Below are 25,597 nucleotides of genomic sequence, written 5' to 3'. Positions count from 1 at the left end.
TTTTTAAAACTCATTTGAAAGGGCTTAGATGTTAACTGCAGTGTAACAGAATAATCCATTTCTTTCTATTAGGCTGGTAGTGTTTATAAATGGATAAAAGCACTTGAGGCTCCCACCTTGTCTGTCTGTCTGTCTGTTTGTCTCCTCATTTAACAGCATTTTAACTATTTATCAGACATGCACAAACTGCATTTTCAGTTTCATGTTATGCTGAATGTCAGTTGTAGAACTCAGCAAGCTGCATCTCCGATTATTCATTGTACTTATTTGTTTACTTTTACTTTTGTTAAGTTTTAAAATAACGACTGTGTCTCATAACAGGAGGATTCTTGTAATTGTGTGTTATAGACCCGAGGGAAGACCTGCCACAGCCACTGTTCCAGCCAGTCTAGCAGCAACACGCTTTCCAGTAACGCTTCCAGCTGCAGCGACGACAAATTCTTCGACTCAGGAGACCCCGTGGACCCCGAGCCTCTGGGCCTCACCTACATTAAAGGAGCCTCCACAGACAGTGGCATTGACACCACGCCTTGCGCGCCACCGGCCCCTCCCCTGCCCCTCCCTGTGGCAGGGGCTTCTCAGAAGCTGCTGAGAGATGGGAGGGGAGAGGCTAGGCTCCCATGGCCCCTGGACTATCAGGAGGTGGAAGAGAGGGAGAGAAACGAGGAGAAAGTCTTCTTGGTACAGGGCCACGCCCCAGAGTCAGCAGCGGAACATGCTAATGGTGGAAGCACCGGGGATCTGAGTGAGATCTCCTCTTTATCCAGGTACGGTAAAGAGGAGCGGAATGATTGATGGCCTCTCAAACGTTATTCTGAGAATTTGATTTTCAACTTTGCAGTTCAGTTATTTGAGAGTAAGATGGATGTTTTGGTTGTGGAGGTCTTTGAGGAATTCTGTGTGGGGTTTTTTGCTGTAATTGTTGTGAAGGGATTGAGATTGAGCATTAGACATTTCTGTATATTTATGTTGGAGATTAATTTGTGGGATTGTGGGAGTACTTGTCATTTAGGGTGTTTGTTTGAAGTGGGGCAATTGGCTGTGGGAATGTTTAAGTTGAGGGATTTGGTTGTGGTTTAGTTGAGGCTGAGGGATATTTTTCTGAGGGTAACTGTGTTCAACAGGCATTTGGCTATGGAGAGTTGTTGAAGGGCATTTAGCTGTGAGGTGGGGAAAAAAGTTGGTTTTAGGGATAATAATTAAGATGTATATCTATGGGAGAAAAACTATGAAAAAAGAACCATAAATAAATGAATTAATTAACTGATTCATTTCAACAAATAAAAGTGACTAGGAAGCATGAAATAGTAAATAAAGTTGTTTTTCCCAATGATTCTTCATATTCTGAAACAGCATTGACCCTGACACCTAGTGGCTTGGATGATTTCAGAGATTCTGTACTAACTCAGTCATGTTCTCTGGAACATAAACTGGCTAATTTGAAGACTGCAAAGTGCTTTGATTCTTCATTTCATGTGGGCTGCACTTCATAGAAAAAAAAAAAAAACTTTCATAAATGTGGTTTGCTACTTTTTAGTAGTAACATTTATCGCTCCTTTAACTGGTTGCGTGATCCGTTTTTCTTTTGTCTTAGTGGCTCTCGTCACTCTGGAAGCCCTTCTGAACGTGGCTTGAAGAACAGCAGCTCCACAGAATTCAAAGCCTGCAGGATCTTGCCGACCAGCAGCACTGCTGGAAGAGGAGGGGAAAAGCACGCTTACAGCTGCAAATCACAAGACAGGAAGCATCCGACTGCCTGGAAGAAAGCAGGGGATGGCAGTTTATTGGAGGAGCAGGAGCCTCTTAGTGATACCGAGTAAGACCTTTAGTAGTGCCGTACAATCCTTGTAGCATCAGCAATGTAAAAGGTGTCATCAAAATGCTAATGTTAACAATGGAAGAATGGAAAAACAGAAATATTGACTATTTTACATAGTGGAAATTGCATCAGCCTAATGATTGGTTATCAGCATACTAATACTTGGCCATTGATCCAGTTCATTGTTCATTTCCATGGGCTTATTTTGTCAAACGTCTCCTTTAAGCTATAGTGCTAAACATCTGTAACGGGTAATAGTGTTAAGCAGTGGGTTCAAAGCAAGTACTAAGGTTTGAAACCCATGCATGTAAAACCCACTTTCCTAGTTTCATTATGCGACTTCCATGTTTCATTTAGGTGGTTGACGAGCCAGACAAAGCCACAGGGTCTTTGTTAGTGACCTCCAGATCTAAAATGCATTTTTGCCAGCAGCATATCAGCAGTGATGAATGTCAACGGACACGTCATTATCTCTGTTTGACAGAGTCCAGAGAGAAACTACTTAGCACCTGCCACTTCTTATTTTCCAAGTGATTCTAGAATCCTCATAGAAGCCTCACAGGCTTGCTATGTTGTAGCCTGGTATTTTACCAGTTAGAGAAATGACTGGCTCGTACAAATGCACTGGAAGTCCTGATACATGCGGTAACTAACTAGTGTCAGATTAAATAGTGACTTGTAACGGAAATTTTATGTACTTTGTAAAATATAGTGTTAGTGTATGATAACAAACCATTTCACTGCGAGTTATACTGTGTATGAATATGTATGTGACAAATAAACCGAACTTGAAGTAACAGATACAGTGTTATGGTTTGATAACAAATATAGTGTTAGTGTATGATAACAGACCATTACTGTGTAATAACAAATACAGTGTTACTGTATGATAACAGATACAGTGTTAGGGTAGACAAGTCCCTGCCTGGTTTTTCACTGCTTATGCCATTTGCATCTGTGAGATTTCTGCATCATATGCCCTAAAGGAAGCGCCGATACATTCCTCAGTCACTGAGTCATCGTCCCTTGTCATTGTCCCTGTTGTTCTGTGGACACTGGACAGTCTGTGTGTGCACAAGAGCTATTCTAACAGTTTGGCAATCAGAAATAACAACACTTTTCTGAAGGCAACGGATCTTTTTAACCAGATGGTTAGGAGGCAGTGTGAACAACAATGTATTTAAATCAGTAGTTGTTTTGCTAAATAGCAGGTGAATGACTGCTGTGCCCCTACTGTAGCATTTTTCTAATGTGCATTCAGCTACTATAGTATTACTGTAGTTCTATTACTGCTGTGCATTACTATAGTACTATTAATGCTGTATTCTTGTTCTCTCTCTCTCCCCCCTCAACCCCCACCATCTTTCTTCGTCTCAGGCGATTGCATTTGACAGATGCATCTCAGCTGGTTCATGGTAAAGAGAAGCTCCGGACTCTCTCTAAGCAGGACTTCCTCCAGATGCTGCTGCCCGCCGGTCCTCCTGCTCAGCTTCACCATGCCAAGGTTGTGCCATTTTTTTTCTTTCGTTCTTTCTTTTCTAAGTTTCTCTCTTTCCCCATTTTCCATGTCTGATCTGCACATAGTGGTTTTACAGTCCATGCCGCTTTCTTCTGCTAATAATAGCTGACATACACTGCACTGTAACAGCGTAAGGTGCCGTCATAATTGTGTGAATGTGTGACTACCTCACTATGGGTGCAATTTAACATTTGAAAGCAGTGGATTGGTCCATGTTACATTAATGTATATGCTGTCACATCTTAAGAATTTAATCACCACCAAATATTGTGTCAACCTATTCGCACTAGTCTAATGTTTAAATGCAATCCGAATAATTTGTCTAAACTGATCCGGTACAATGTGACGGTACTCTGCCTAACCCCCACTCTGCCTGTAGCCTCCGTTAGATGGTATTGGCATTGCATGTGGCTTTTTGTTTGTTTTTGTGTTCTGTTTCATATGTTCTCTCTATTTTGGTTTCGTGTTGTGATGAGTGTTTCAGATGTTGTCCTCAGCTGAATAATAATAATAATAATAATTATTATTATTATTATTATTATTATTATTATTAGTTACATTTATATAGGGCCTTTCTCAAACTCAGTGATGCTTTACAGACAGATATCAGCTTCTACAGTTGCCCACATTTTCACTGTTTCTATGCACTGCAAGCCAGTTCTTTCTGTATGCTTATATTCCATCTCACTCTCTAAGATCACTGCAATGATATAATATAATATAATATAATATAATATAATATAATGTTATAATGTTTCTGCTTTCTCATGTTTGCTTCTGCTGTTTGGTTCCACTATTTCACTATTTCTGTTTTTTTTTTTTTTTTCTTTTGTCCATCCATTTTTCTTTCTGCTAGATCCCAGCTGTGGGTCAGTCTCCCCGTCGAATTCTGTACCGGACACTGTCAGATGAAAGTCTGTGCAGTAGTCACCGGAGGGGTCTGTCCCTTGCCAGCTCCCGGAGCTCCATCCTAGAGCAGGCTGTGCCCAACGATATTTTGTTCAGCACTGCCCTGCCTTACCACAGCACCCTGCCACTACCTGCAGGCCTCAGCCATGCAGCCAGCCAACGTAAGAGTAAGGCTCCATCACGTTAGTCTCTATGCATCTGTTGTATCCAGTTAGTGGATTTCTTTTGGAGTTGACCTGTGATGTCCCCATGCCACTATTTAAGAAGGCTCCCACTCACAGCTTTGTTAAAGGTGGTATCCAAACACTCCCCACATAATCTCTAGGTGCATCTCAACTTTACCTGTGATGTAAGAAATGAACTAATGGCCAAATCAAAATGCGGCGCTTAAAAAGTTGTACAACCATAATGGCACCCATTGAATGAGAATACAGCTCAGCATGTGGTAGCTCAAAATGGAATATTGGAACCAGTGTCCTTCCTCCGGTCTCTGTCAAACAAAGAAGTCTTAGCTGTGGTCAGGCTTCAGACAAAGTAAGGAAGTAACGAGAAGGTTATCTTTGCCGTTGGCTTCCAGTATATCCACCCTCACAAACAGAGCGCCATCTGAACCGATCCTTTGTAAATGGCAGCACACAGCCCTGATCTGGAGCTAGTTGTTCATGGTCTGTGTTGTGTCTCTGTGTCCAAGGTGAGGTTGTCTGTAATCAGGAATGGTGGATGCTCATTGGCTTAGCTGATTGGTTAGAGGATACACATGTGGTGTTTATTAGAACACAATGTTTACACATGCTTTGTTTATTAGAAGGCCTCACACTACTGCAGTCACTTGCCTAAGATATAGAAATATCAGGTTCAGTATCCTTAATGGTCTCTTTAATCACCATACTGGATATCTCAATTTAATCATACATTTTACAGATGTATCATAGTAATTTGCAAATGCCCTTCTGCCAGATAGACCAAACAAAAATACCAAGCATGACACTTGGAGATTACTGTTTCAGTCATTCATCACAACACTTGATTTCCCTACTTAGGTGCACATTTTGGTTAGGAAGCATTGGTGGCAAGTGCAGAATAAAGACCCATTGACACTGGGCCATGGAGATCACCAGAGTAGTGTGTTAATCTCTCACCAGAGTAGTGTGGTATTCTCTCACCAGAGCAGTGTGGCATTCCAATTAGCCTCCTCTGTTAACTTTATAAAACATATCTATCTCAAAAAATGTAAACACAGTAATGTGAATGAATTAAACTGAATACATTTGCATTTTTATAGTGAGAAACAAAGCGTAGCCTTTCCCATGCTTGAGACTTTCTTTGAGTTCAACTTAGATCTGTCTATAGGCAGAGACTTTATCTGGGTTAACACTATGGGTTTGACTGTGAAATGAAGAATTGAGCTGTAACCCTGAATTTTGCTCATATTTTGTGTGCTGTTTATTAAGATGAGCTGTGGTTCTCTGATGGCTCTCTGGTGGACAAGCCCAAGATGGTAGAGGGTGTGCCCATGTCCCTGCCAGACGCGACCTCTGACCTAGACTGGGCCCATCTTCTGGACGCCGCACGTACCTTCGAGGGTGTGTCTCCTCATTTGCTTCATCTAGTGTCTTAGTTCCAGTTGCCGTTGCTTCTGTGAGGGTGAATATTTCCACTGTACTCTGAAGTAAAGTGCGGTCTGAAACTGATGGTACAATTGCACTAAAGAGCAAAAGTTAAAATTAAGAGATTATGTTGTGGAATTGCATTGTAGCTGTTTGGTATATGCACTCACCAGTCACTGTATAAGGTATACCTTGCTAGTATCGGGTGGGACTCCCTTTTGCCTTCAGAACTGCCTTAATTCTTCTTGGCATAAATTTAACAAGGTGCTAGAAACATTCCTTAGAGATTTTGGTCCATATTGACATGAAGGCATCACGCATTTGCTGCCGGTTTGTCGGCTGCACGTCCATGATGCAACTGTCCCCTTTCACCACTGTTTGAGTACACTGAACTCATTGTCACGTTCAAGAAACCAGTTTGAGACTATTTGAGCTTCGTGACATGGCGCATTTTCCTGAAGGAAGTAGCCGTCAGAAAATGGGTACACTGTGGTCATAAACAGATGGACAACCATACTCAGGTAGGCAGTTTTTAAACTATGTTCATCTGGTGTTAAGGAGCACAAATTGTGCCAAGAAAATATCCCCCACAGCATTACACCACCACCACCAGTCTGAACTGTTGATACAAGGGAGGGTGGATCCGTGATGTTGTTTACACCAATTTGTGACCTTACCATCCAAATGTTGCAGCAGAAATCGAAACTCATCAGACCAGGGATTGGTTTTCCAATCTTCTATTTCCAGTCTTCTATTGTAGCCTCAGGTGAGCCTGTGCAAATTGTAGCCTCAGTTGCCTGTTCTTGGCTTCACAGGAGTCGCACATAGTTTGGTCTTCTGCTGTAGCCGATGTGATGTGGTCTTCTGCGCATTCAGAGATGCTCTTCTGCATTCCTTGGTTGTACCAAGTTGTTATTTTAGTTACTGTTGCCTTTCTATTATCTTGAACAAGTCTGACTATTCATCGCTGACCTCTGGCATTAAAGATGCATTTTTGACCAGAGAACTGCAGCTATCTAGCACCAACATCCAGGCCACGTTCAAAGTCACTTAAATCACCTTTCTTCCCCGTTCTGATGCTCGGTTTGAACTTCAGCAGGGCGTCTTGACCGTATCTACATGCTTAAATGCATTGAGCTGCTGCCATGTGATTTGGCTGATTTAGATATTTGCATTAACAAGCATTTGAACAGGTGTACCTAATATAGAGGTTGGTGAGCGTATATAAATACATACAAAAATACATGAAAGATTTTATGTATAATAAAATGTGGTTCTCAGACAAGTACCACCTCTCATCGAACCAAAGTGTCCAAATACCACCTATAAGCCACTGTCTCCTTCAGGCAACACAAAATCTCAATGCCTTGTGTGCACACAAAAACAAGGACTAAATCTTGATGCCTAGTGTGCACGCATACACAGGGATTAATCTTAGTGCCTAGTGTGCATGAACAGACAGGGACTAAATCTCAGTGCCTGTTATGCATGCATATAGGAACTAAAAAAATGAGACTAGCACTTACAAATTTCAAAGCACCTCTCGTTTAGGAAGGCATGTTTCATTAAGTGCAGGATTCATACTAGGAATCTCACAGTACACCACACAGCAACCAGTGTAGGATCCTTCTGTACAGTGTCAGACCTGTCATCTTTAATGTATCAGTATGGTCAAGCAGGGTGGTGGTATCTCATGTGAAATCAAATGTGAAAAACTCAAAAAGAAAAAAAGAAACAGGAGTTTGAAATTATACATTTATGTCAGTTATTTTGAACCTGCGAAAGGCAGATTGAAAACAATTTTGAGAATAACACCATAGATTAGAGCTAAATGGACCTGTGCAGCAATGCTTGATGCTGCCTAGCAACCCCTGGCAGCCATGGATTGGTGCTAGCCAATCAGAAAATTGTAAATTAATTAAATATTTACCAATGGGTTATGCTCCCGCATGTGACGTGTAACTTATAATAACAAAGTGTTTGGACAAAGAGTTTATAATGATAGTGTTTGGCCTTAATTGAGACTTATTTAGCATTGTTTTGATCACTGTGCTTTAAAAGTAATTGGATTTTTTTAACCAGCATGTGTTTGAGCCAGTCTAAATTTGATTGTTGGTACATAGTTGTCTGACAGACAAATATGTTTTCAAAATAATCTTCTGGTCCAATGGACATAAATATGATGAAAGAAGAAAATACAGTCACTACAGGCAATAGATATGAATAGTCTCCTGTACTCTCCTCGCTCCTCTGTGCAGTTGAAAGGACTTTTGTGATTTCTTCCTGACTAGAGACCATAAAACTGCCAGGAAAGGAGACTACTGCTTCTGATGGCTCCTGAAACTCAGTGCTATCCTTAAATCTCCAGCCAACTTTAACAATGATACATAACACAGCAAAGGAAGTCCATCTAATGTTTATGAATAACTGATCCATTGGCAGTGTGTGTAAGGAAAAGAAGCAGTGTTCCTAGAACAAAGCTCTCTTGAACATCACATTTCCACACAACAAGATAATTTGCCATTTACAAACTGATAGCAGTCAGTCTGACAGGATTAAAAACAGGAGGATGCATTTCTTTTAACTGCATTTCTTTTAACGCAAACAACATTTTCTAGTTTTTCTAGTAGAATATTGTTATCTATGGTATCAAATGGGCCCTCAGAGTTATATCCTCTGGAATATTTAATGCATGTTATCGTTATGCAGTATGAGTTAAGCTGCTATAAAGAAATCTTTTCTGTAATATTAGATATAATGGTGAGCTTTGAAATTGGCCACTAATTGAACTGTTTATAAATATGGTTTGGTATTTAACCAAAGTTTTGATAACTAGAACATTTTAAATCCTTTTAGTAGGGCAGATTAATTTTTATATCTGATTAGGATCTATGTGTTTTACCCAAAATAATGCACATCGTAATGCATTTTTTTTACACTGTTTAAATATTTGAACCATGAGCTATATCCTTATATATGCATCTGACCAAGATTCAAGAGTCAAAGATTCAAGCACCATCTCTCAGGTTTTTAGTCCGGATATTTGCAGTTGAAGTACATTTTTAAAGATTTTTTTCTTTAACACTTGGTCACATGCATGCATCTAGTTTTCTGTCTCTTCCTGTTCGTGTCCTGTTAGTTCCTTAAGATCTCCTTGTTCTTTGAGGTGCTAATTAGCAGAGGAGAGCTGAGTTTGAGCGTGGAGAAATAAATCCATTATCACAACACCCAGCAAGACACCACTTAGGGAAATGACTCATGCCACTGCTCGCTGTTACAGCATGTTTGATTTTGGGGGTTTTCTTTGGGTAGGCACTAAAGGCAGTAAAGACTATAGAAAATGCTCGATAGATGCAGAACAAGGTTTGTTAGGTCCATCATTTATTTCTGAAGTATGCGCATAAGTAAAAAGCTAAACAAGCTTTGACTATAAAGGAGTTGGTGAGAGCCACTTCATATAATGACAGACAGTATCAGCCAATACCAATAACTCAGAATCCAGTGTGCTTTTCCATTCTTCAAGTTAATATCTGTATACCTTACTGTGCACTACTCACTGGGATCATTCTTTTAAACATAAAGTAGCATGAGTAACATTTCCTCTTAATTTAAAAAAGAAAAATAAATATATACGACAAGAATTAAATGTGACATATATGCAACTGAATAATTTAACAGCAAATTCTGTAGTTGTGATTCTATTGTAGTGAAATTAGTGAAATCTAAACAGGATTCACAGTGTAAATGTAAAACTGTTTAGTGCAAAAATGTAAATTCTAGTTTAATCCCTGGACGGATTGGTGCATCCTACTGATTTGTTGCTAAAGTCCATTAAAAGTAGTGATGAGCGCAGATTAAATATCCAGATTGAGCTGCACTTCTTGAAATGATTGACTAGTAAACCAGAATTTCATGTGATGGAATTCGAAGCTAACCTGAGGATGAAGCCCCTGAAAGGAGCTGGTGAAATTACTGCCATTCGGATTTTCACATTTGCTTTGTTCAGAGCACTGATAATTTGCTTTGTTCAGAGCAATAACCTACAATTAAAATTTCCACACCTTCCTGTGAGACCTTGTTAATGAAATGACATGAAAAGGGAGGGGTGGAGTTTGAGGTGTTGGAATGGGTGAGACCTCTTGCTCTTACAAAAAGCCGAATGCAAGCATTGTTATTTGGCTGAGATACCAGGGGAAAATATATATGTATATATATATAAAAGATAATATTTTTTTATATACAGTATATATATTATATTATTATTTATATATTTATATATAAATTTATATATATATTAATATATTTATATTATTTATATATATATATATATATATATATAATTTATTTTTTTTTTTTGTAGAATGTGTCAAATTTTTTTTAATCCTATACTGTCTTATTAGAAGTAAAATCTGCACTGCGCTCTCAATCTCTTAATGCCTAGTGACATGTGAGACTCACGGTGTGCTGTTGTGATCACCTGAAAGTGTGTGAAAGCTCTCACTCTTATTAAGTTGTGTTAGCTACTCTCCCCATCCAATTAACAGCTTTGTGTGCTGGAGCTGGTTAACAGATTTAACACTTCTGTCTGAGTCAGCTGGGAAGACCATGTTAAATACGCTTCCCTTCTTTAGTTATTCTAAACTCATATATGGAGAGCCTATACATGGCTGTAAAATCTTTTAAAATATTTCACCACTTTTACATGCAGTACAAAATGAGAGTAATTCCTTAATTGCCATCTGCTGTCTGAAGCTAAGTTCCATCATTCCTGTATTACAGCACCTGGTTGCAAGATGCAGGTGTCTAATTTGTAGGGCACTATGTTTTTTGTTTTAATTTTAGGTTGTGGTTAGAAAAAGAGGTCAGTCAGCTAGGTCTAAAGAAAAATAACATGACTGTAATTTGCATTATAACCTGTAACTTTCAACATTGTTTTGTAAACAGCAAGGAATGCTATTGTGAGATATAACTTGGTAACACAAGGAATTGCAGTCTCTGAATGTTGACCTAGTTTTGTTTTCTTTGGAATAACATTGTTAAAGTCACCCAGAAGAGGAGGAGGAACAACATGCGTTACAGCTGAGTCTGAGCTTTGAGTTCATTTTTTTAATATTTCAGACCAGAATGCAGTGTCTCTATGTTCACTGCGTGATGAGGATCACATAACGCATGTTCTGAACCAAACTACCGAAGACGATCCCGACCCAGAGGCCGGGTAAGTCTGGGCTGCCTCGGGCACCTTGCTCACTCAAGCAGTGCATTGGGAATCTGTAACAAAGGCGCAGAAGTGAAGGTTGGAACTGATTTTCTTGTTGCATCTCTACAGGAATGTCTCCCCAGCTCTACTCACAGGCAAAGTGAATCAGCTTGAGCTCATTCTCAAGCAGCTCCAGAATGACCTGAGGAAGGTAAAAGTCTCTCACGCTTCCGTAGACATCTGTCCTGCCTTAAGAAGACTTATTTCCGTTCTCAGCTACTGCAGTTAGTCCTAGAAACACCCTGTACCACAGCCTGTGCGTTGCACAGAATATGATGGAAAAGTGAATAGAATTCCAGATCATCTTTTCTCATCTTCCAAGACGCTGGGGAGGTGGATTGTATTCTGAGCTGTAAATTCTTTTTCCAGCATAACAGAGTTAAAGTTGGGTTTGGGTTTTGGGAAAACATGTTTTGAGATTTTTGTCTGTGTAGGAGCAAGAGGACAAAGCCATGCTGCAGCAGCAAGTCCAGCATCTCCGGCAGGACAACCTGCGTCTCCACGAGGAGAGCCAGACGGCTGCTGCCCAGCTGCAGCGCTTCACCCACTGGTTCCTGAACTCGGTGGATAAGAAGCCTTGAAGTTTTGTTTTTTTTATTGCTTTTTAAAATGTCCTTTTCAGCTTAACATCTAAGCAGCCTAAGAACACCCCATGTATGCTGAAATAGAGGCTATGTTGGAGAAAACATGCTCTCATCACAAGATTTTGAATATGTTTTAAACTAACATGCTGACATGCTAAGCAATCTTTACAAGGAGCTGGTGCATGAATGAAGTGGAAGTGAAAAGGAGAGTATGAGATAAAACAGGAAGTAATTAATCACAACTGAGGACAGAAGAGGGGAACGTGTGGTTAATAAAAACTAAGAGGCACCAACTTAAGCAAAGCCTTCAAATTGATGTAATGCAATAACTATTCTAATGCTTGTAATGCTTAGATCTTAGGTTTCTTGGGCTACCATCATCAAGAAAATGTTTCACTTTAGTTTAGTCCTGGCTGTCTGTCATTTGTTGAAATGTAGACCAACCAGATATTTACCTTAACTTAGTGTCCAAAGGTGCTCCCAATAACTATGTGTAGTGTTGTTTTTGTAAAAAACGTTTTTTTTACGTAATTAATTGTTGCAACGTTGTAGCAATAAACATGGCCATGCTGTAGTCACAAAACATAAATATGATTAGCACTGAGTGTCATGTTGAAGGTTAATGTTTGGGAATGTTTATTTTACGAGAAGATAGTAGAGGAGAAGTACGCGTTTCTATGTCTGATGTTCTGTTGGGGATCATGGACTAGCTTCTATTTTCTGTTGATCCTGCTTTTAACCACTTGCAAAGCTATTTCTGCAGGTAACCTGACAATCCATGCTGAAATCACAAAAGCAAAACAATTTCTTACTTGTCCAGAGCCCAGTATGCGGCCTGCACCACCTGTGAACTCTAAATGCAACATTTTGTCTTTGTGTGGTAAAAACGTCTCTTGTACTTCAGCACTCTAATTTAAACCTATTTAACCCCAAATTCTTATTTTAATAAGAATATTTTCCTTTCTGCACTAAAAGGGGTAATATCTCTGCAATGATAGTACTCTGTATAGCTTGTCTGAGATATAAACGTAGACTTTTAACAGATTATTTCGGAGAAGTGCAAGCTACTGCTGCTGGGGAACGGGATGTTTTTATGACTCTTCAGATGTTTTTATTTCTTTGTAAATCTGTTTTTTGTTGAACATGGAATAAAAGGTTTGCTTTGTAAAATAAAGTTTAGGATGTCTGAAAGTCTATGCTCTGCAGATATGAAGCAGGTAATGTCTACATCCTAGTGCACTAACTTCTTTGTCAGAGATTTTGGTAACAGGCGTTTACTACTGAGCAGGCACTTCAGAGGCTGGGTTGGAACAGAATGACTGCGCACAACAATATCTACTCCAGCACTGGAGATGACTGGCGTTGCTTGTGCCTCAGGCACAGCACTACATCACTTTGTAAGAATTTATTTTAATTCTGGTTGTGTTGATCCCTGTCCAGCTGGACTGACTGAGAAAAGAAGAGGAAGTTCCGAGGGGGAGGAGCCAAGCTGCTGATATGATGAATTGTACGGCGCTGTATGTCAGTTCTCACTGTGCAGCTGGCTACTGATGTGATGCAGAGTGTTTGCTAGAATTGTACGGCGGGGGGTGTCATGAAAGGTTCAGGGCCCCGAAAGGTCAAGTTTCCAAATGAAGGTTGCAGCAAGATGTCAACAGTTGGAGGAAGTGCCTGGATATCTTTTCAAGAACTTTGTTGTCAGTTTACCAATACAGGGCAGTACAGTAGATCCAAACACTGTCTGGCTATTCTCGTGTGCAGTTGTATGGGGAGGTGATGAGACAATAAGGCAAGACAACAGACAAACACAAAACAGTCGGTGCATGGCTAAGAACTACTGAATGTGCAGAGGTAGACTTAAAGTGCAGAGTATGGAAACAGTAAATATGTTGACATGAGCAACTGTAGCTTAATAATGTATAAAACAGGACTATAGAGCTTGTTGAGGTAGCCAGGTCAGGTATGCAATTGTATGTGATATAATGGCGCCGCAGATGTTATATTAAAGTGCCCAGTGCATGTAAAGAACAATGACGATGTTCAAGTGCACATCTTGCAGATTAAATGTTCACGTATGGGGAGTAACGGGTGAAACGTGATGTGCATTCATACCCACTGGCAATGAGCTGTGTGAGGAGATGCTTTACTGCCCTCTCTCCCCTTCCTGCACCTGATGCAGTTTCCCAGCGGTACTGAGAAAGGTGCTACATGAGTGCAAATAAGAAGAAGAAGAAGAAGAAGAAGAAGTTCTAGGCTTGACTCTGTTAATACCTTTATAGTTCATTCAGTTATGCCACCAGCAGCTGTTGAGAAGTATATGCCCACTATGCCATAGCTCACCAATCAGCATGTTGAGCAGCACTGTGCCAGGATCACTGGGAACTGAAGGAACCTTTGCTGGCAAAACAAGAAAGTGTGACGGAGCAGCCACTCCATTATGTTTTGCGGCCTAATAGGCTTATTATGTGTTAATGTGTTCATCATGCATTAGGTGATGAGGCAGCAGTCATTTGACGTTCACATGATGTATATTCAGCAAGATTTGAGCTCATGGGTGGTCATTATCAGTTCTTCTCAATACCGCACCACGTGCAAGCGAGAGGCAGTAGGCGATGGACACCTTCCAACGTCCGAGGTCCAGAGAGCCACAATCTGGATCCCAGGAGTGAGGCTTTTTTATTCGGCCACCTGTATGATCACTGTTGATGTTTTAGAAACCCAAATTTCCTCTCACCATCTCCTCCACTTATCACCCCATTATATACAAATACTATAAGGCACTTAATTAACTGGACAGTTGAATTTGTTGTAAGTTAACTGGTCACAGGTCAAAATAATGTATTGCATTGTGTCATGTGAATATCCAAATTATGGCACAAAAACCAGTTTTGTCTGGGAAAAGTAAGCTAAAGCTATTTCACTGAGACACAGATGATAGAATCATTGCACTATATCACATAGTTATTTGTTTATAAACTGTCTGAATGCTGTTAAAAGTTGTAAGATATAAGAAGATGCAAATCACTACCCTACTGACTAACTGTGATTTATGTGCTGTCCAAGGTGCAGTCATGTAAGATGAAACTGAAGTTTTGTGAAAGACTTGTATGCCAAATGAACAAGAATAGTCAATCTGTTAAAAATGAAATTCATTTTTTAAAACTTTTTAAGCAGATGATTGTTTTTGGTTTTTAGTGACTTTTTATCTAATTTTAAGCTTTTTATGTTTATATTTGTAGTCATGATACACCCTTCCAGATCTTCCAGGTAGTGCAGCTGTATATGGTTTTGATTCAGTATTAAGAGATGGCTTATTGGAATTGCAGGGATGCCGCAGTCATGCCACAAAAAGGCTCTCAGAGGAAACATGTTTAATTCCAACTTTATAATGACACACCCAGTTATTTAGTTAATCCAATTAATTAAGTCCTTCAGTAACATCTTCATATTAGAGTCAAGTGTGCTATATTATGGTTGGAATTAAACTCTGCAGGGTGGTTGGTCTCCAGGACCAGTTAAGCACCTCTGAAATATGATATTGAAAAAAATGTACTTAATTAGAATGAGTTATTTGGTTTAGAGATCAGATGTCTTTGTTAACATAAGTGGCTAGATATTTATGCTAGTTTCAAGAAATCTTACCCTATGGGCAGATTTCTTTTTAATTAAATCTTAGCAACTTTTAATGTTAGCTAGATGTTTATTTATTTTGGCTAGTTTCTAGAGGGGCATTTTTGTGTGTAAATGCACAAGTGTGGTGGTCAATTTGGGGTACTGAGGGCTTCATGTTATTTTCCTTCTCAGGTCTTCTGACAAAGGTCTCGTCTTCCCACCCCTGCACATCCTGCTGTCTCCAAGGTCATGCTGCTTCCTCACTGGACCATGTTGACATTCTGGAGCAGAGTTTAATGCTTCCAAGAGAATCTTTACAGTGCTAGTAAAGGTCAGGTGTTGAGTCTCTACTGCATCAACTCAGTGCTGTCATGAGTGTGTACTTTACCCACCTGCCAAGGCTTAGTGATTCTCTTATGGTCAGGGGTGAAGTTAAAGATGTATACTGTTACAAATATCTTGATGTTTAAAGTTTTTGGTCATAGTATCTTATGAAGATCAAACTGAGGATTTGCCCCTAATCACTGCCCATAATCAAAAACGTTGATCTGCAGACTAATTCATGTCAGGAAACATGAAGTCCAAGTCCATTTGAGTCATACAGCAATAATTTCAAAGACAAACTATGTATTCTAAAAGACTTTAAAGCCACTATTTTGCAACTATTTATAGTTTATCAGACACTCTTAGTGGACACACTAGTTGATAAGGTTAGAGATGTCAGAAATAGCAAACATTACATGAGCTGTGAAGCACAGAGAGTTGGCACACGTGCTCCCCCTCCTCATACGTGACGCACGTGGAGTGACAATGTGATTAACGATAAATGTGAGTGATAATGGGATTAACGATAAACGTGAGCGAGTGACAGTGGGATTAATGATAAATGCAAAGATTAGCTAACAAAGTTGCAGCTGCCAGCCAATATGTCAGAAAGGCTGAATCCCTCTGGCGCCCAGGGGATGAAAGAAAAGACAGAGGTAATGTGATGAATGAACTGGGCTTCAGCTTGAAAGGTTGGTGGTTCCATCCCCACAACCAGCAGTAACCAAGGCTGAGGTGCCCTTGAGCAAGGAACCTAACATAGAGGAGTATATGTATTATTTATACTGAAAGATGCAATGGGGCACCAGCCAAAATCTTTCCTGGGACACCACATTGGTCAGGGCTCTGCAAGGAAAAATGCTATCATTCATTAATGAAATATGTTGTCATTCATTTGTGTGGCAATTACCACATAACCATTATAGGCAGGTAACACTGCCAAATTTAGGCAATGTTATGCCATCACTCTCCCAGTCTGCTGCCGACATTTTCATTCACGCCTTCATCTCTAGCCGCTTGGACTATTGCGACTTACTTCTATTCAGCATTAGTTCTGCCTCCGTTCACAGACTTCAGATGGTTCAGAACTCTGCCGCCTGTCTTCTCACGCATTTTCACTCTCACCATCACATTATCCCCCACTCTTCACTGGCGTTTTGTGAAATACCAATTTAATTACTCCGACTCACCTACATAGCCCTAGATAACCTTGCCCCCTCATACCTGTCTGATCTTCTCCTTCCTTACAAACCCACTCGCACTCTCAGGTGTTCCTCGACTGGGCTTCTTACTGTTCCTTCCTCCCACCTACACGGCGATGGTTATCTGCTTTTTCTAGATGTGCTCCTCCACTCTGGAACTCCTCCTCTGGTCCAACTGCAACTCACTCTATATTCAAATCTAACCTCAAAAAATATATTTTCCCCTTTCCTATAATATTTCTGAAACCTAAACTTCTCTTTCATCAGCTCTTGCCCATGTTCTGCAACTGCTATTTGTAAATGTTATGTATACTGGATGTTCTGTTTCATATGTCTATCAGTATTTTTTATGTACTGACTATTATAAGTGTCTTTCAGTTTTTGAAAAGCGATATATAAATACAATTTATTATTATCATTATTATTATTATTATTATTATTATTATTAACCAGACAGCAAATGCCTAAATCTGTCTCCACCTTGAATTCAGGAAGTAATGACTAGTCTGGATGAGAAAAAAAAAAGTCAAGCTAGACCTGCCTGTATTATTATAGTATAATATTATTATTATTATTATTATAGTATTATTATAGTATAATACTGTACGATGAATTTGAGAAGATGTTTAATTTACATATTCACGGATGTAAGTTCTTTATTAGGTTAAAGCAATGTGTGTTTAAAGTGAGGGAAAAATCTACTGATGTTATTGTTAACTTAGTTGGCTTCTTTTTTTTTTTTTGCTTATGCAAACAGGCTCTACGCTGCTAGGAATGGCACTAACGTTAGCGTACTGCTCCTGGGCCTGCCTTTAGTGCTGCTTCTGGTTGAAGTGCTGTTGTATCACTGTCTGATTCACTCATTGCCTTTGTGCACTTTTGGAGCCAGGCCAACATCGTTATTTACAACTGACATTACTTGTATTGTCTAGCATTACCGTTATTTGACTTGCACTAGACATGTGGAGAGAAGGGGACAGGTAAGCGTCAAACAGTGCCTCCTGGGTAATGTAGTTTATATGGGCCCATTATGACACGCCCAGAACCTGCTATGGAGAGGGCAGAAAAGGGTAGGCGGAGCTTGTGAGACGTGTCCTTACACAAGAAAAAGTCACAGTACACCAAAGAGTAAAATGTAGAAGTGTCATTTAAACTTTCTTCAAAAGCACTTAATGCAGTATGCTCACATAGCGGTTTGAGTCGATAATAAATCAAGGGAGAGGCAGTATTTTGGTTCCAGTGTGACGAGTGCTAAAGGTATCAAGTGAATGATGAAAGCTTTTTTTTTTTCAGTGTCTCTTTCCCCTAGGCTTGTCACTGGCCTTTTGTGCCTTTGTCAGAGGGTTTGGGGTTTCTCCGATTTCCGTCCCTGATTTCTCATTTGTAGCATGTATTGTATTGTCTCTGGGAGTTCAGTTTTAAAGGAACATTTTAATATATTAAGGCAAATTGTAAATGTAAAGTAAATTAAAATTTGTGGTCTGTAGTATTTTATTTGACTGTGAGAAAAGGTTGTGTGCACTAAAATCTATCTAAAGATTAATTTGTTTTGTTTTGCCTAATTCAGTTTCAAATAGTTTTTTTTAATTTACTGTGTTTTATTAGTTTACTGTGGCCTGTTGTAATTCTGATATTTTACTATTTTTCTATGAGCTGTTAAGAGCTTTCATTTGATAAAAATACATGAAAATTATCTGGTAGAATAGTTATATTGAAAAGGATGCAGTGTTATGCATCTCAGTACTGCTTTCTCTGTCCACATATTATTTTGTTGAATAGTGAATACTAAACATCATTTCTAATTCATATGTAAGTTCACAAATATAACAGCAGCGCAGGCGAAAAGCAGCTGAAAACCTTGTTTAACCCTAGCCCTAAACCTTGTTTAACCCTAGCCCTAAACCTTGTTTAACCCTAGCCCTAAACCTTGTTTAACATTAATCCTAAACCTTGTTTAACCCTATCCAAAATTGCCAGAATGGAATGTCCAGTAGGAAAAATTGCTGTCCTCCATCACTGATTCCCTTCCAGCAAATGCCTGTAGGGGGTGTGGTGCTAGGAGTTGGCATTGCAGAACTGTTGATTAAAGTTGCCATGGTATTTACATTTAGAAGTATCGTCCTTCCTCATTCTTCTTTATTTATGAGAAGGACATTCTGCTCCCCAGCAGGGCATGGGGTTTAATTGCTTCCTTCTCAGACATTCCTGTCCTGTTTCCCTGCTTTGTGCACTTGCCACAGCCTAGTTTCTCCGATGGTGAGAGAACACAGTGCATTTATTTATTTTGTTTACACACGACAGCCTGCTGTGCACATTCTGTGACATATTTGACTCTCCAACTGAGATGCCTGAATGATTTGCATCAGTATTTTGTTAATAGCTGACAAAGTGTTTTGTGATTAAAAAGCAAAAAGAAAATTAAAAAAAGAAGCTGTCAGCATTTCTTTCTCTATGAGTAGACAGTGAGGACCGTGGAGATGCAGCCCTCGGTCCTGGACAGCTTTGGGGAAAGGCAATGGCTGACACTTGCATTTTGGGCTGACTGCTTCCCCTCAGAAGCTCAACAGTTGCAGAGTCATTTGTTTGTCCTCACCTCAGTGACAGAAAGGCGAAGACCCGTGGCTTTTGAAAAATCACACACTAACAATCAAAAACGGGGCACACCACTCAACACTAACACCAGAAAGGCTGACCACAGCAGCGGTCTTGGTCTTGCTGAAGCTATTCGTAGCACATATTAGGGACCCTGACACTACATATTAGTGCATCCAGTGGTTGTAAGGTACCGAGTCTCATTGGAGTGTAGCATAGCCCAAATCTGGCTGCTCCCTGGCTCCCTGGCTCCCTGTCTGTATAAAGTTGTGCCAAGTCTGTTTGCCTACAGACGGCTGTCTCGGTCACGACTTGCTTGTTGTGAAACCCCTTTTATTGTTGTAAATGTACCACACTCAACTGAGTGGTTTTGACTGCGTCTTTTGTCTTGCCCTACTGGATTTGAATATTTTTATTTTAAATATTTTGTAAATTTTAATGACCAAACTGTATGTAGCTAGTATGCAAGAGTAGAGAGCTGATACCTTTTGTGTGTTTTTTTTTTGTTTCACTATGGGTTTGGGCAGGTAAGGTACTTTTATTTTAGATCTGTGTTTGCTTCTGTTGTTTGACCTGCTACTTAATGAAATAAGTGACAATTGAAACAGTGACAATCTCCTCTTTTTTTCTGTTGCGGTCTGAGCCTAGATCAGGCTGTAACCCCTCCCAGCATTTGACCTGAATTCTAATGTAAATTGTTGTTTAATATTATGAGGCATACTGCAGATTTGTTGTACACTATTGATAGATAAAACTTACCAGTTGATCAACATGTTGGCTCGTATTTGAGCTTTCCTAAGGATAAATGGATAGAACAGTGTGGTTCTATGTCGGTTTTGTTTTGCTTCAGTATGTTTTTTGAATAAAATTTCTAAAACGGTACTCTGGAGTTTGGCCGCTGCAAACCAGAGTTTTCTCTAGAGGTTTGGCTGGGACAGTTTAATTTTCTCATCCTGGTAGGCGTGGTATGAGCTGGGAAGAAGCCAGGGGTAGCCTTCAATTGCTGTTTGCCTAACAGAACACCAAAGCAGAATTAATTGGACAAAGCTCATAACCTCATTAGTTTCTCAAGCACTTGATGACTGGTGTGTCATATTTTTGAGACTCTTAGTCCAGCATGCATGCCAATGCAACATATGAATCGGAATTAGAACATGTTAATATAACAAACCTTTATGAAATGGTTAGAATGTAGAAAAGGACACCATTCCTTACATGGAAGAATGAGTTTCTTTTTCACTTACAATGATAATCTGGGACAGTGGAGGGTAAGCTGGGGTAAATAAATGGTTTCTGGCAGAATCAATGACATTCTTACTGTCTCATTCACTACACTAGAATCTTACAGCAATTTATCAGCAACAAATCAGAGCTGTTATTGTTGGTCATGGGGTGTGAATGGGGTGTGATTTGTGCATGTCCGGACCTCTAGTTAATTAATTCACTGAAGAAAGAAAGGAAAGGAAAGGAAATGGCACCAACACTCTGGAGAACACAATGATACAAATCACAATTGTAGCAACATTTACTGAATGGCAAAGCGCAAGGTCATGCAGTTGCCATGTGTTGCAGTGACCTCTAGTGGATACACAAAGAGCCTCCATTCTATATTCTAAACTGCATGTGCATATTCCATGTTTAGTTAGTCATGACTCGATTAACACAGGGTAGAAGTCCAGAAGCCCAGCATGGACAGGGGCCTTTGAAGATGAAAAATCAATTTAAATCTTAAACAACATTAAAATGAAAGAAAACATTAAACTTAGCCATCACTGTTCATAGCAGAATTAAATATAACGGTTAGGTTTGTTTATAGTCATTGATCAAATTGGGCTAGTAACAGAGTCAGGGACAGGGTTAGTGTTATTCAACATCCATATCCGTTAGAACCCAATATCACCACATTCCAAGAGAAGACTTCTCTTAACCTTGTCCCAAAGAAGATTGTTTTTCTATACGGCCCGAAGCCTGGTGGTCATATATCTTACCCTCAGGTCCACCAAAGCCTACCCAGGATCCTTTGCTGAAGCCTGCAGAGGCCCCTACAGAGGCCTCTGCCCTGTACGCAAATCATTCTGAAAGGACAAAGAACCTCTATACTCCTTTATGTTTTATGTTATTAATATACACAATGTACTGTTAGGCCTCTTTTCCCTGTTAACACTCTTTTTATTACCTCAGTATAATCCAGATAACAGATGAACAGCACATAGATCCTACAGGGCATAGGCATATGCCGTGCTGTACTACGTTCGACTTTGTCTCTGTTCGTGCTCAGAACCTGACAGAATGGAAGTGACAGTAGAAAGAGAAGGAGGGAAAGTACCTAATGAGAAACACATATTAATCAGATATAAGATAGGAGCGGAAATGACGGAAGCAGAAGATTCGAGAATAGTAGTTGGAGCTGGATCGAGTTGAGACAAAAAAAAAAAAAGATGACAATCTAGAAATAATCTCAGAGACTATGGAAGGATTGACAGAGGTAAAGACTGAGAGACAGTTTTCAGGTATCAGGGAGAGAAGATCGAGTTACCAAAGAGAAATGCTTACAAATGTTTTATTAATTTTAAGATTTGACAATGCCCTATTTATGGTACTGAAGAGAGCTTTAGGCCTGTCACTGCTAGCTTTATAAGGTTAGAATACAAAAGAGAGTGGGCAATGCTTAGGACATCTTTGTATTTGGAAACATGCTCAGTGCATGCTCAGTGAAGAGTAAGAAACGAACAGTGAGAGGTTTTCTTGTACAGGCACTCTAAGCTTTCATGACTCTGAGCTCTGAGATGAATCATGGAGACGTGTGAGTAGCAGGGACTAAGCTATTACTATTGTAGTGTGTGACCATACACATTTTAAGCCTAATATCAGAATTGTATTTCCATATTTACTATTTTAACATTCACTAAATTAAACTACATCTCTGACGCTATTTACATAAGCTAATGGGAATTATAACTTAAATAAAACATATGTTAAGAATGTCATGCTATCCTCCATTTTTGAACTGTGTAAATTTGCATCCTAAAACTGTTGGTCTGAAACTGGCAATGTATGATGCTGCAGTGGTGCAAATGGCTGCCTCTCACGGTTTCTCCACTTTTTTTGTTTTGGTTGCAGTCACCAACCTCACACATCTGGTACGATCCACAAAAGAGATCTGGGAAGTAAATCTGTTGATCACAATAGACTGATTGGTGACAGTCATTTATGACAGTATTCTGCTGGCAAAGCGATAAAATAACTGGATAAGGCATCTGGATGATCCATATTCATATATCCCTACATCTGACTCCGCTGTGCTAATAGTCACTTTCTACCACCAGTTAAGCTCTGTCCACAAAAAAGACATCTCTGTGTACAAACACCAAAAAGATCTATTTATACCCCCTATTCTTTGGTCTTGTTTGTTGGTCATTGGAATGTGTTCTCACTGTTGTGAATATCAGGTTTGTTTCTATTTTTGCTGTTTTCTGGATTTGCGTTGTTGATTCTCGGCAATACGACAACAGACTGCGAGCTACTGCTTTTGGATTCGCCTATAATAATTCGCTCATCTCTGCAAAGGTTTGATTGTTCCTGTTCTTATATTCCTATATTAATTGTACTCACCTGTTCCCTCACTGTTTACTTTCTTATATAAACCTGGTTTTCCTTTATTCTTATGCGAAGTATTGTTTGCCGTGTGCCTTCATACTGAGCCTTCCATTAAAGTTCCCGATTTTCACACATTTTTGCTGGTTTCTCAACCTGTTTTGATAAAAGATCCTGGGACCTTGCTTTGTGAGATTCGGTAAGGTAGGGGTACGGATGCTGAATTCTAAGTGGAATTTTGCAGCCAGGAGTGACTGGAGCAACCCTGCATTGTTGATAGTACACCACGGGGCATTAAACATGATGCTATTGTAAGAAAAGGAGGGACAGTACCTAATGAGAAACACAGATGTATTAATCAGATGTAAGATTAGATTAATCAGATAACAAAAACAGAAGATTTGAGAATAATAGTTGGAGCTGGGTCAAGTTGAGACGAATGATTTTTAAATGGTCTCAGAGACTGTGGAAGGATTGAAAGAGGTTTGCAGTATTTGCAGAAGCTGCAAGCCGAGCTGGCGTGTAGCGCCATTACAGAGCATTTGGCGAATTCATACAATTATCTATCTCTGCCAACAATCTATTGGAAAGCCCTGTCCATGCCCATACTCCTATGCCTCTCAGTGCTCACTTGGGGTCCCCTCTGGAAACAAAAGTACCTGTGCAATTGAATAGGACACCATTAACCCCTGCGAAGTGCATTAACGAGTGTCTTTGCCTCCATTGTGGTGATCTTATTACATCACCGCCTGCCTTGTTAAACCCCCTTGGCAAGCAGATAATCGTCCTGCTCCTCAAGGAAGAGGATCACCTCTTGTTATTAATACGAAACAAATGTGTATCCCGGTGACCCTGAAATTGTTAACTAAAGATACAGCTTAGCATTGATGGATTCAGGAGCAGACGGAAACTTGTTGGATGAAAGAATGGTCCATGACTTACAAGTACTGCTCCTACCCCTCCAGCATCTCATGAAAGTTGCAGCAGTAAATGGGCATCCCACAGGCACAGATCCAATCACCCATCAAACTGCCTCACTCATTTTAATTATGGGCCACACTGAATCCATTTGATTTTTGTGAGCAGCTCAGCCTGCGATCCTGTCATTTTAGGCCTGCCCTGGCTTATAAATCATAACCCTAGAATCTCTTGGTGTGATGGAGAACTCACTGCCTGGAGCAATAACTGCTTTAGTTCCTGCTTAGCCATTCATAATAGAGATATCTCCTTAGAAAGCCCCCTAACACCAGATATCAACATACTGGCTAAGGAATACATAGATTTCACCGTTGTTTTCTCTAAAAACCGTGTCACTCAATTGCAACCCCATAGAGCTTGAAACTGTGCCACCGACTTACTGGCCAACAGTCCTCTGACTAAAAAATCTTGAGCCTACCCTCTATCCCCCCGTGAAACAAAAAAATGGATGACTCCCCCTTCTACAGCTGGATTCTTTTTTGGTGGAAAAGAAAGCTGGTAGCCTTTGTCCTTGTATTGATTTACTGGGCTCTAAATGGAATGTAAATTAAGTCAAATTTTCCTGTTCTCAGTCTCCGATTCCCTCAACCCATGAGAAATTCCGTCAGGCTATGATATTTACGAAACTAGATCTAAGGAGCACATACAATCTCATCCACATCACAGTGTGAAATGGCAAACAGCTTTCATCATATCTTTAGTCATGCCGGATGAATTAGCTAATTCACCTTCTGTTTTCCAATTGTTCATTGACCACACATATTAGCAATCAGTATCTCATTGCGTACATTGAAGAAATTCTCATCTATTCCCCTACACTCGACGAGTATGTGCAACACGTCTGTACCATATTGGCCAGGCTTAGAGACAATCTGCTTTTTTATTAAATTAGAAACTAAATGAATAAATCCTAGGCAGACTAGGTGGCCACTATTCTTTACCAATTTTTGATTCCTTGTCACATACCAACTAGGCACTAAGAACGCTAAAGGAGATGCTGTCACACCTCTATGAAAAGCATAAAGACACTCCCAACCAGAACCCATTCCACCCCTTGTCATGGCACCAACCTGCTGGGAAATCCATGAAAAAATGAAGTGAAAAAAACAATGAGGCTCCTTCCCAAGAAACCCTGCAAGGAAAAATATGTTCCAGTAACCACAGGAGAAAACTCCACTAGATTAACACAGCGGTTAGTTGTTGCCACCCTGGCGTCTGCCATACCACACATCTCCTCCAACAACAATACTGGTAGCCCTCATTAACAAATGATGTATGACACTATTAGCCTGTTGAGTCTGTGCCCAATCCTGGGTCACTAGACAACTCCCCGAAGGGTAACTACATCACTTATCTGTGCCACGTAGACCCTAGACCCATTTCACAGACCTCCCAGTGTCTAAAGCTGTACTGTTATCATTACAATAATTGACAGCTTCTCCAAAATGTGCAGACTGCTGTCGGTACCTAAGCTCCCCTCAGCATTTGAGTTAGATGAATTGCTCTTTTCCTATCTTCTGATATTATGAGCTGTCTGAGGATATAGTCTCTAAAATATGACCACAAGTCACCTACCATGTATGGAAAGCATTTTGTAGTA

The 25,597-nt window shown here is 39.9% G+C and overlaps 1 protein-coding gene across 5 annotated transcripts in view; it reads left to right on the top strand.

Annotated features, from left to right (window-relative positions):
- The window catches only part of sipa1l2 (signal-induced proliferation-associated 1 like 2), a 54,544-nt gene extending 41,675 nt beyond the window's left edge, over window positions 1–12,869 (top strand). For 4 of the 5 annotated variants that reach the window (XM_026996595.2, XM_026996563.2, XM_026996572.2 and 1 more), the window contains 8 exons: window positions 349–767; window positions 1,595–1,816; window positions 3,197–3,323; window positions 4,195–4,414; window positions 5,699–5,830; window positions 10,973–11,069; window positions 11,181–11,262; window positions 11,546–12,869. In XM_026996595.2, coding sequence (XP_026852396.2) covers window positions 349–767; window positions 1,595–1,816; window positions 3,197–3,323; window positions 4,195–4,414; window positions 5,699–5,830; window positions 10,973–11,069; window positions 11,181–11,262; window positions 11,546–11,692 — 1,446 coding nt within the window. In that variant the 3' untranslated portion in view covers window positions 11,693–12,869. The remainder of the gene's footprint in view (window positions 1–348; window positions 768–1,594; window positions 1,817–3,196; window positions 3,324–4,194; window positions 4,415–5,698; window positions 5,831–10,972; window positions 11,070–11,180; window positions 11,263–11,545) is intronic. The other variant, XM_026996586.2, reaches the window with a different exon arrangement.
- Window positions 12,870–25,597: the final 12,728 nt, after the last annotated feature.

Source organism: Electrophorus electricus, chromosome 26 (assembly GCF_013358815.1).
Source record: "Electrophorus electricus isolate fEleEle1 chromosome 26, fEleEle1.pri, whole genome shotgun sequence".
Lineage (NCBI taxonomy): Eukaryota > Metazoa > Chordata > Actinopteri > Gymnotiformes > Gymnotidae > Electrophorus > Electrophorus electricus.
Note: the sequence above shows the minus strand (reverse complement) of the source record. Positions and strands in the feature narration are given on the sequence as shown.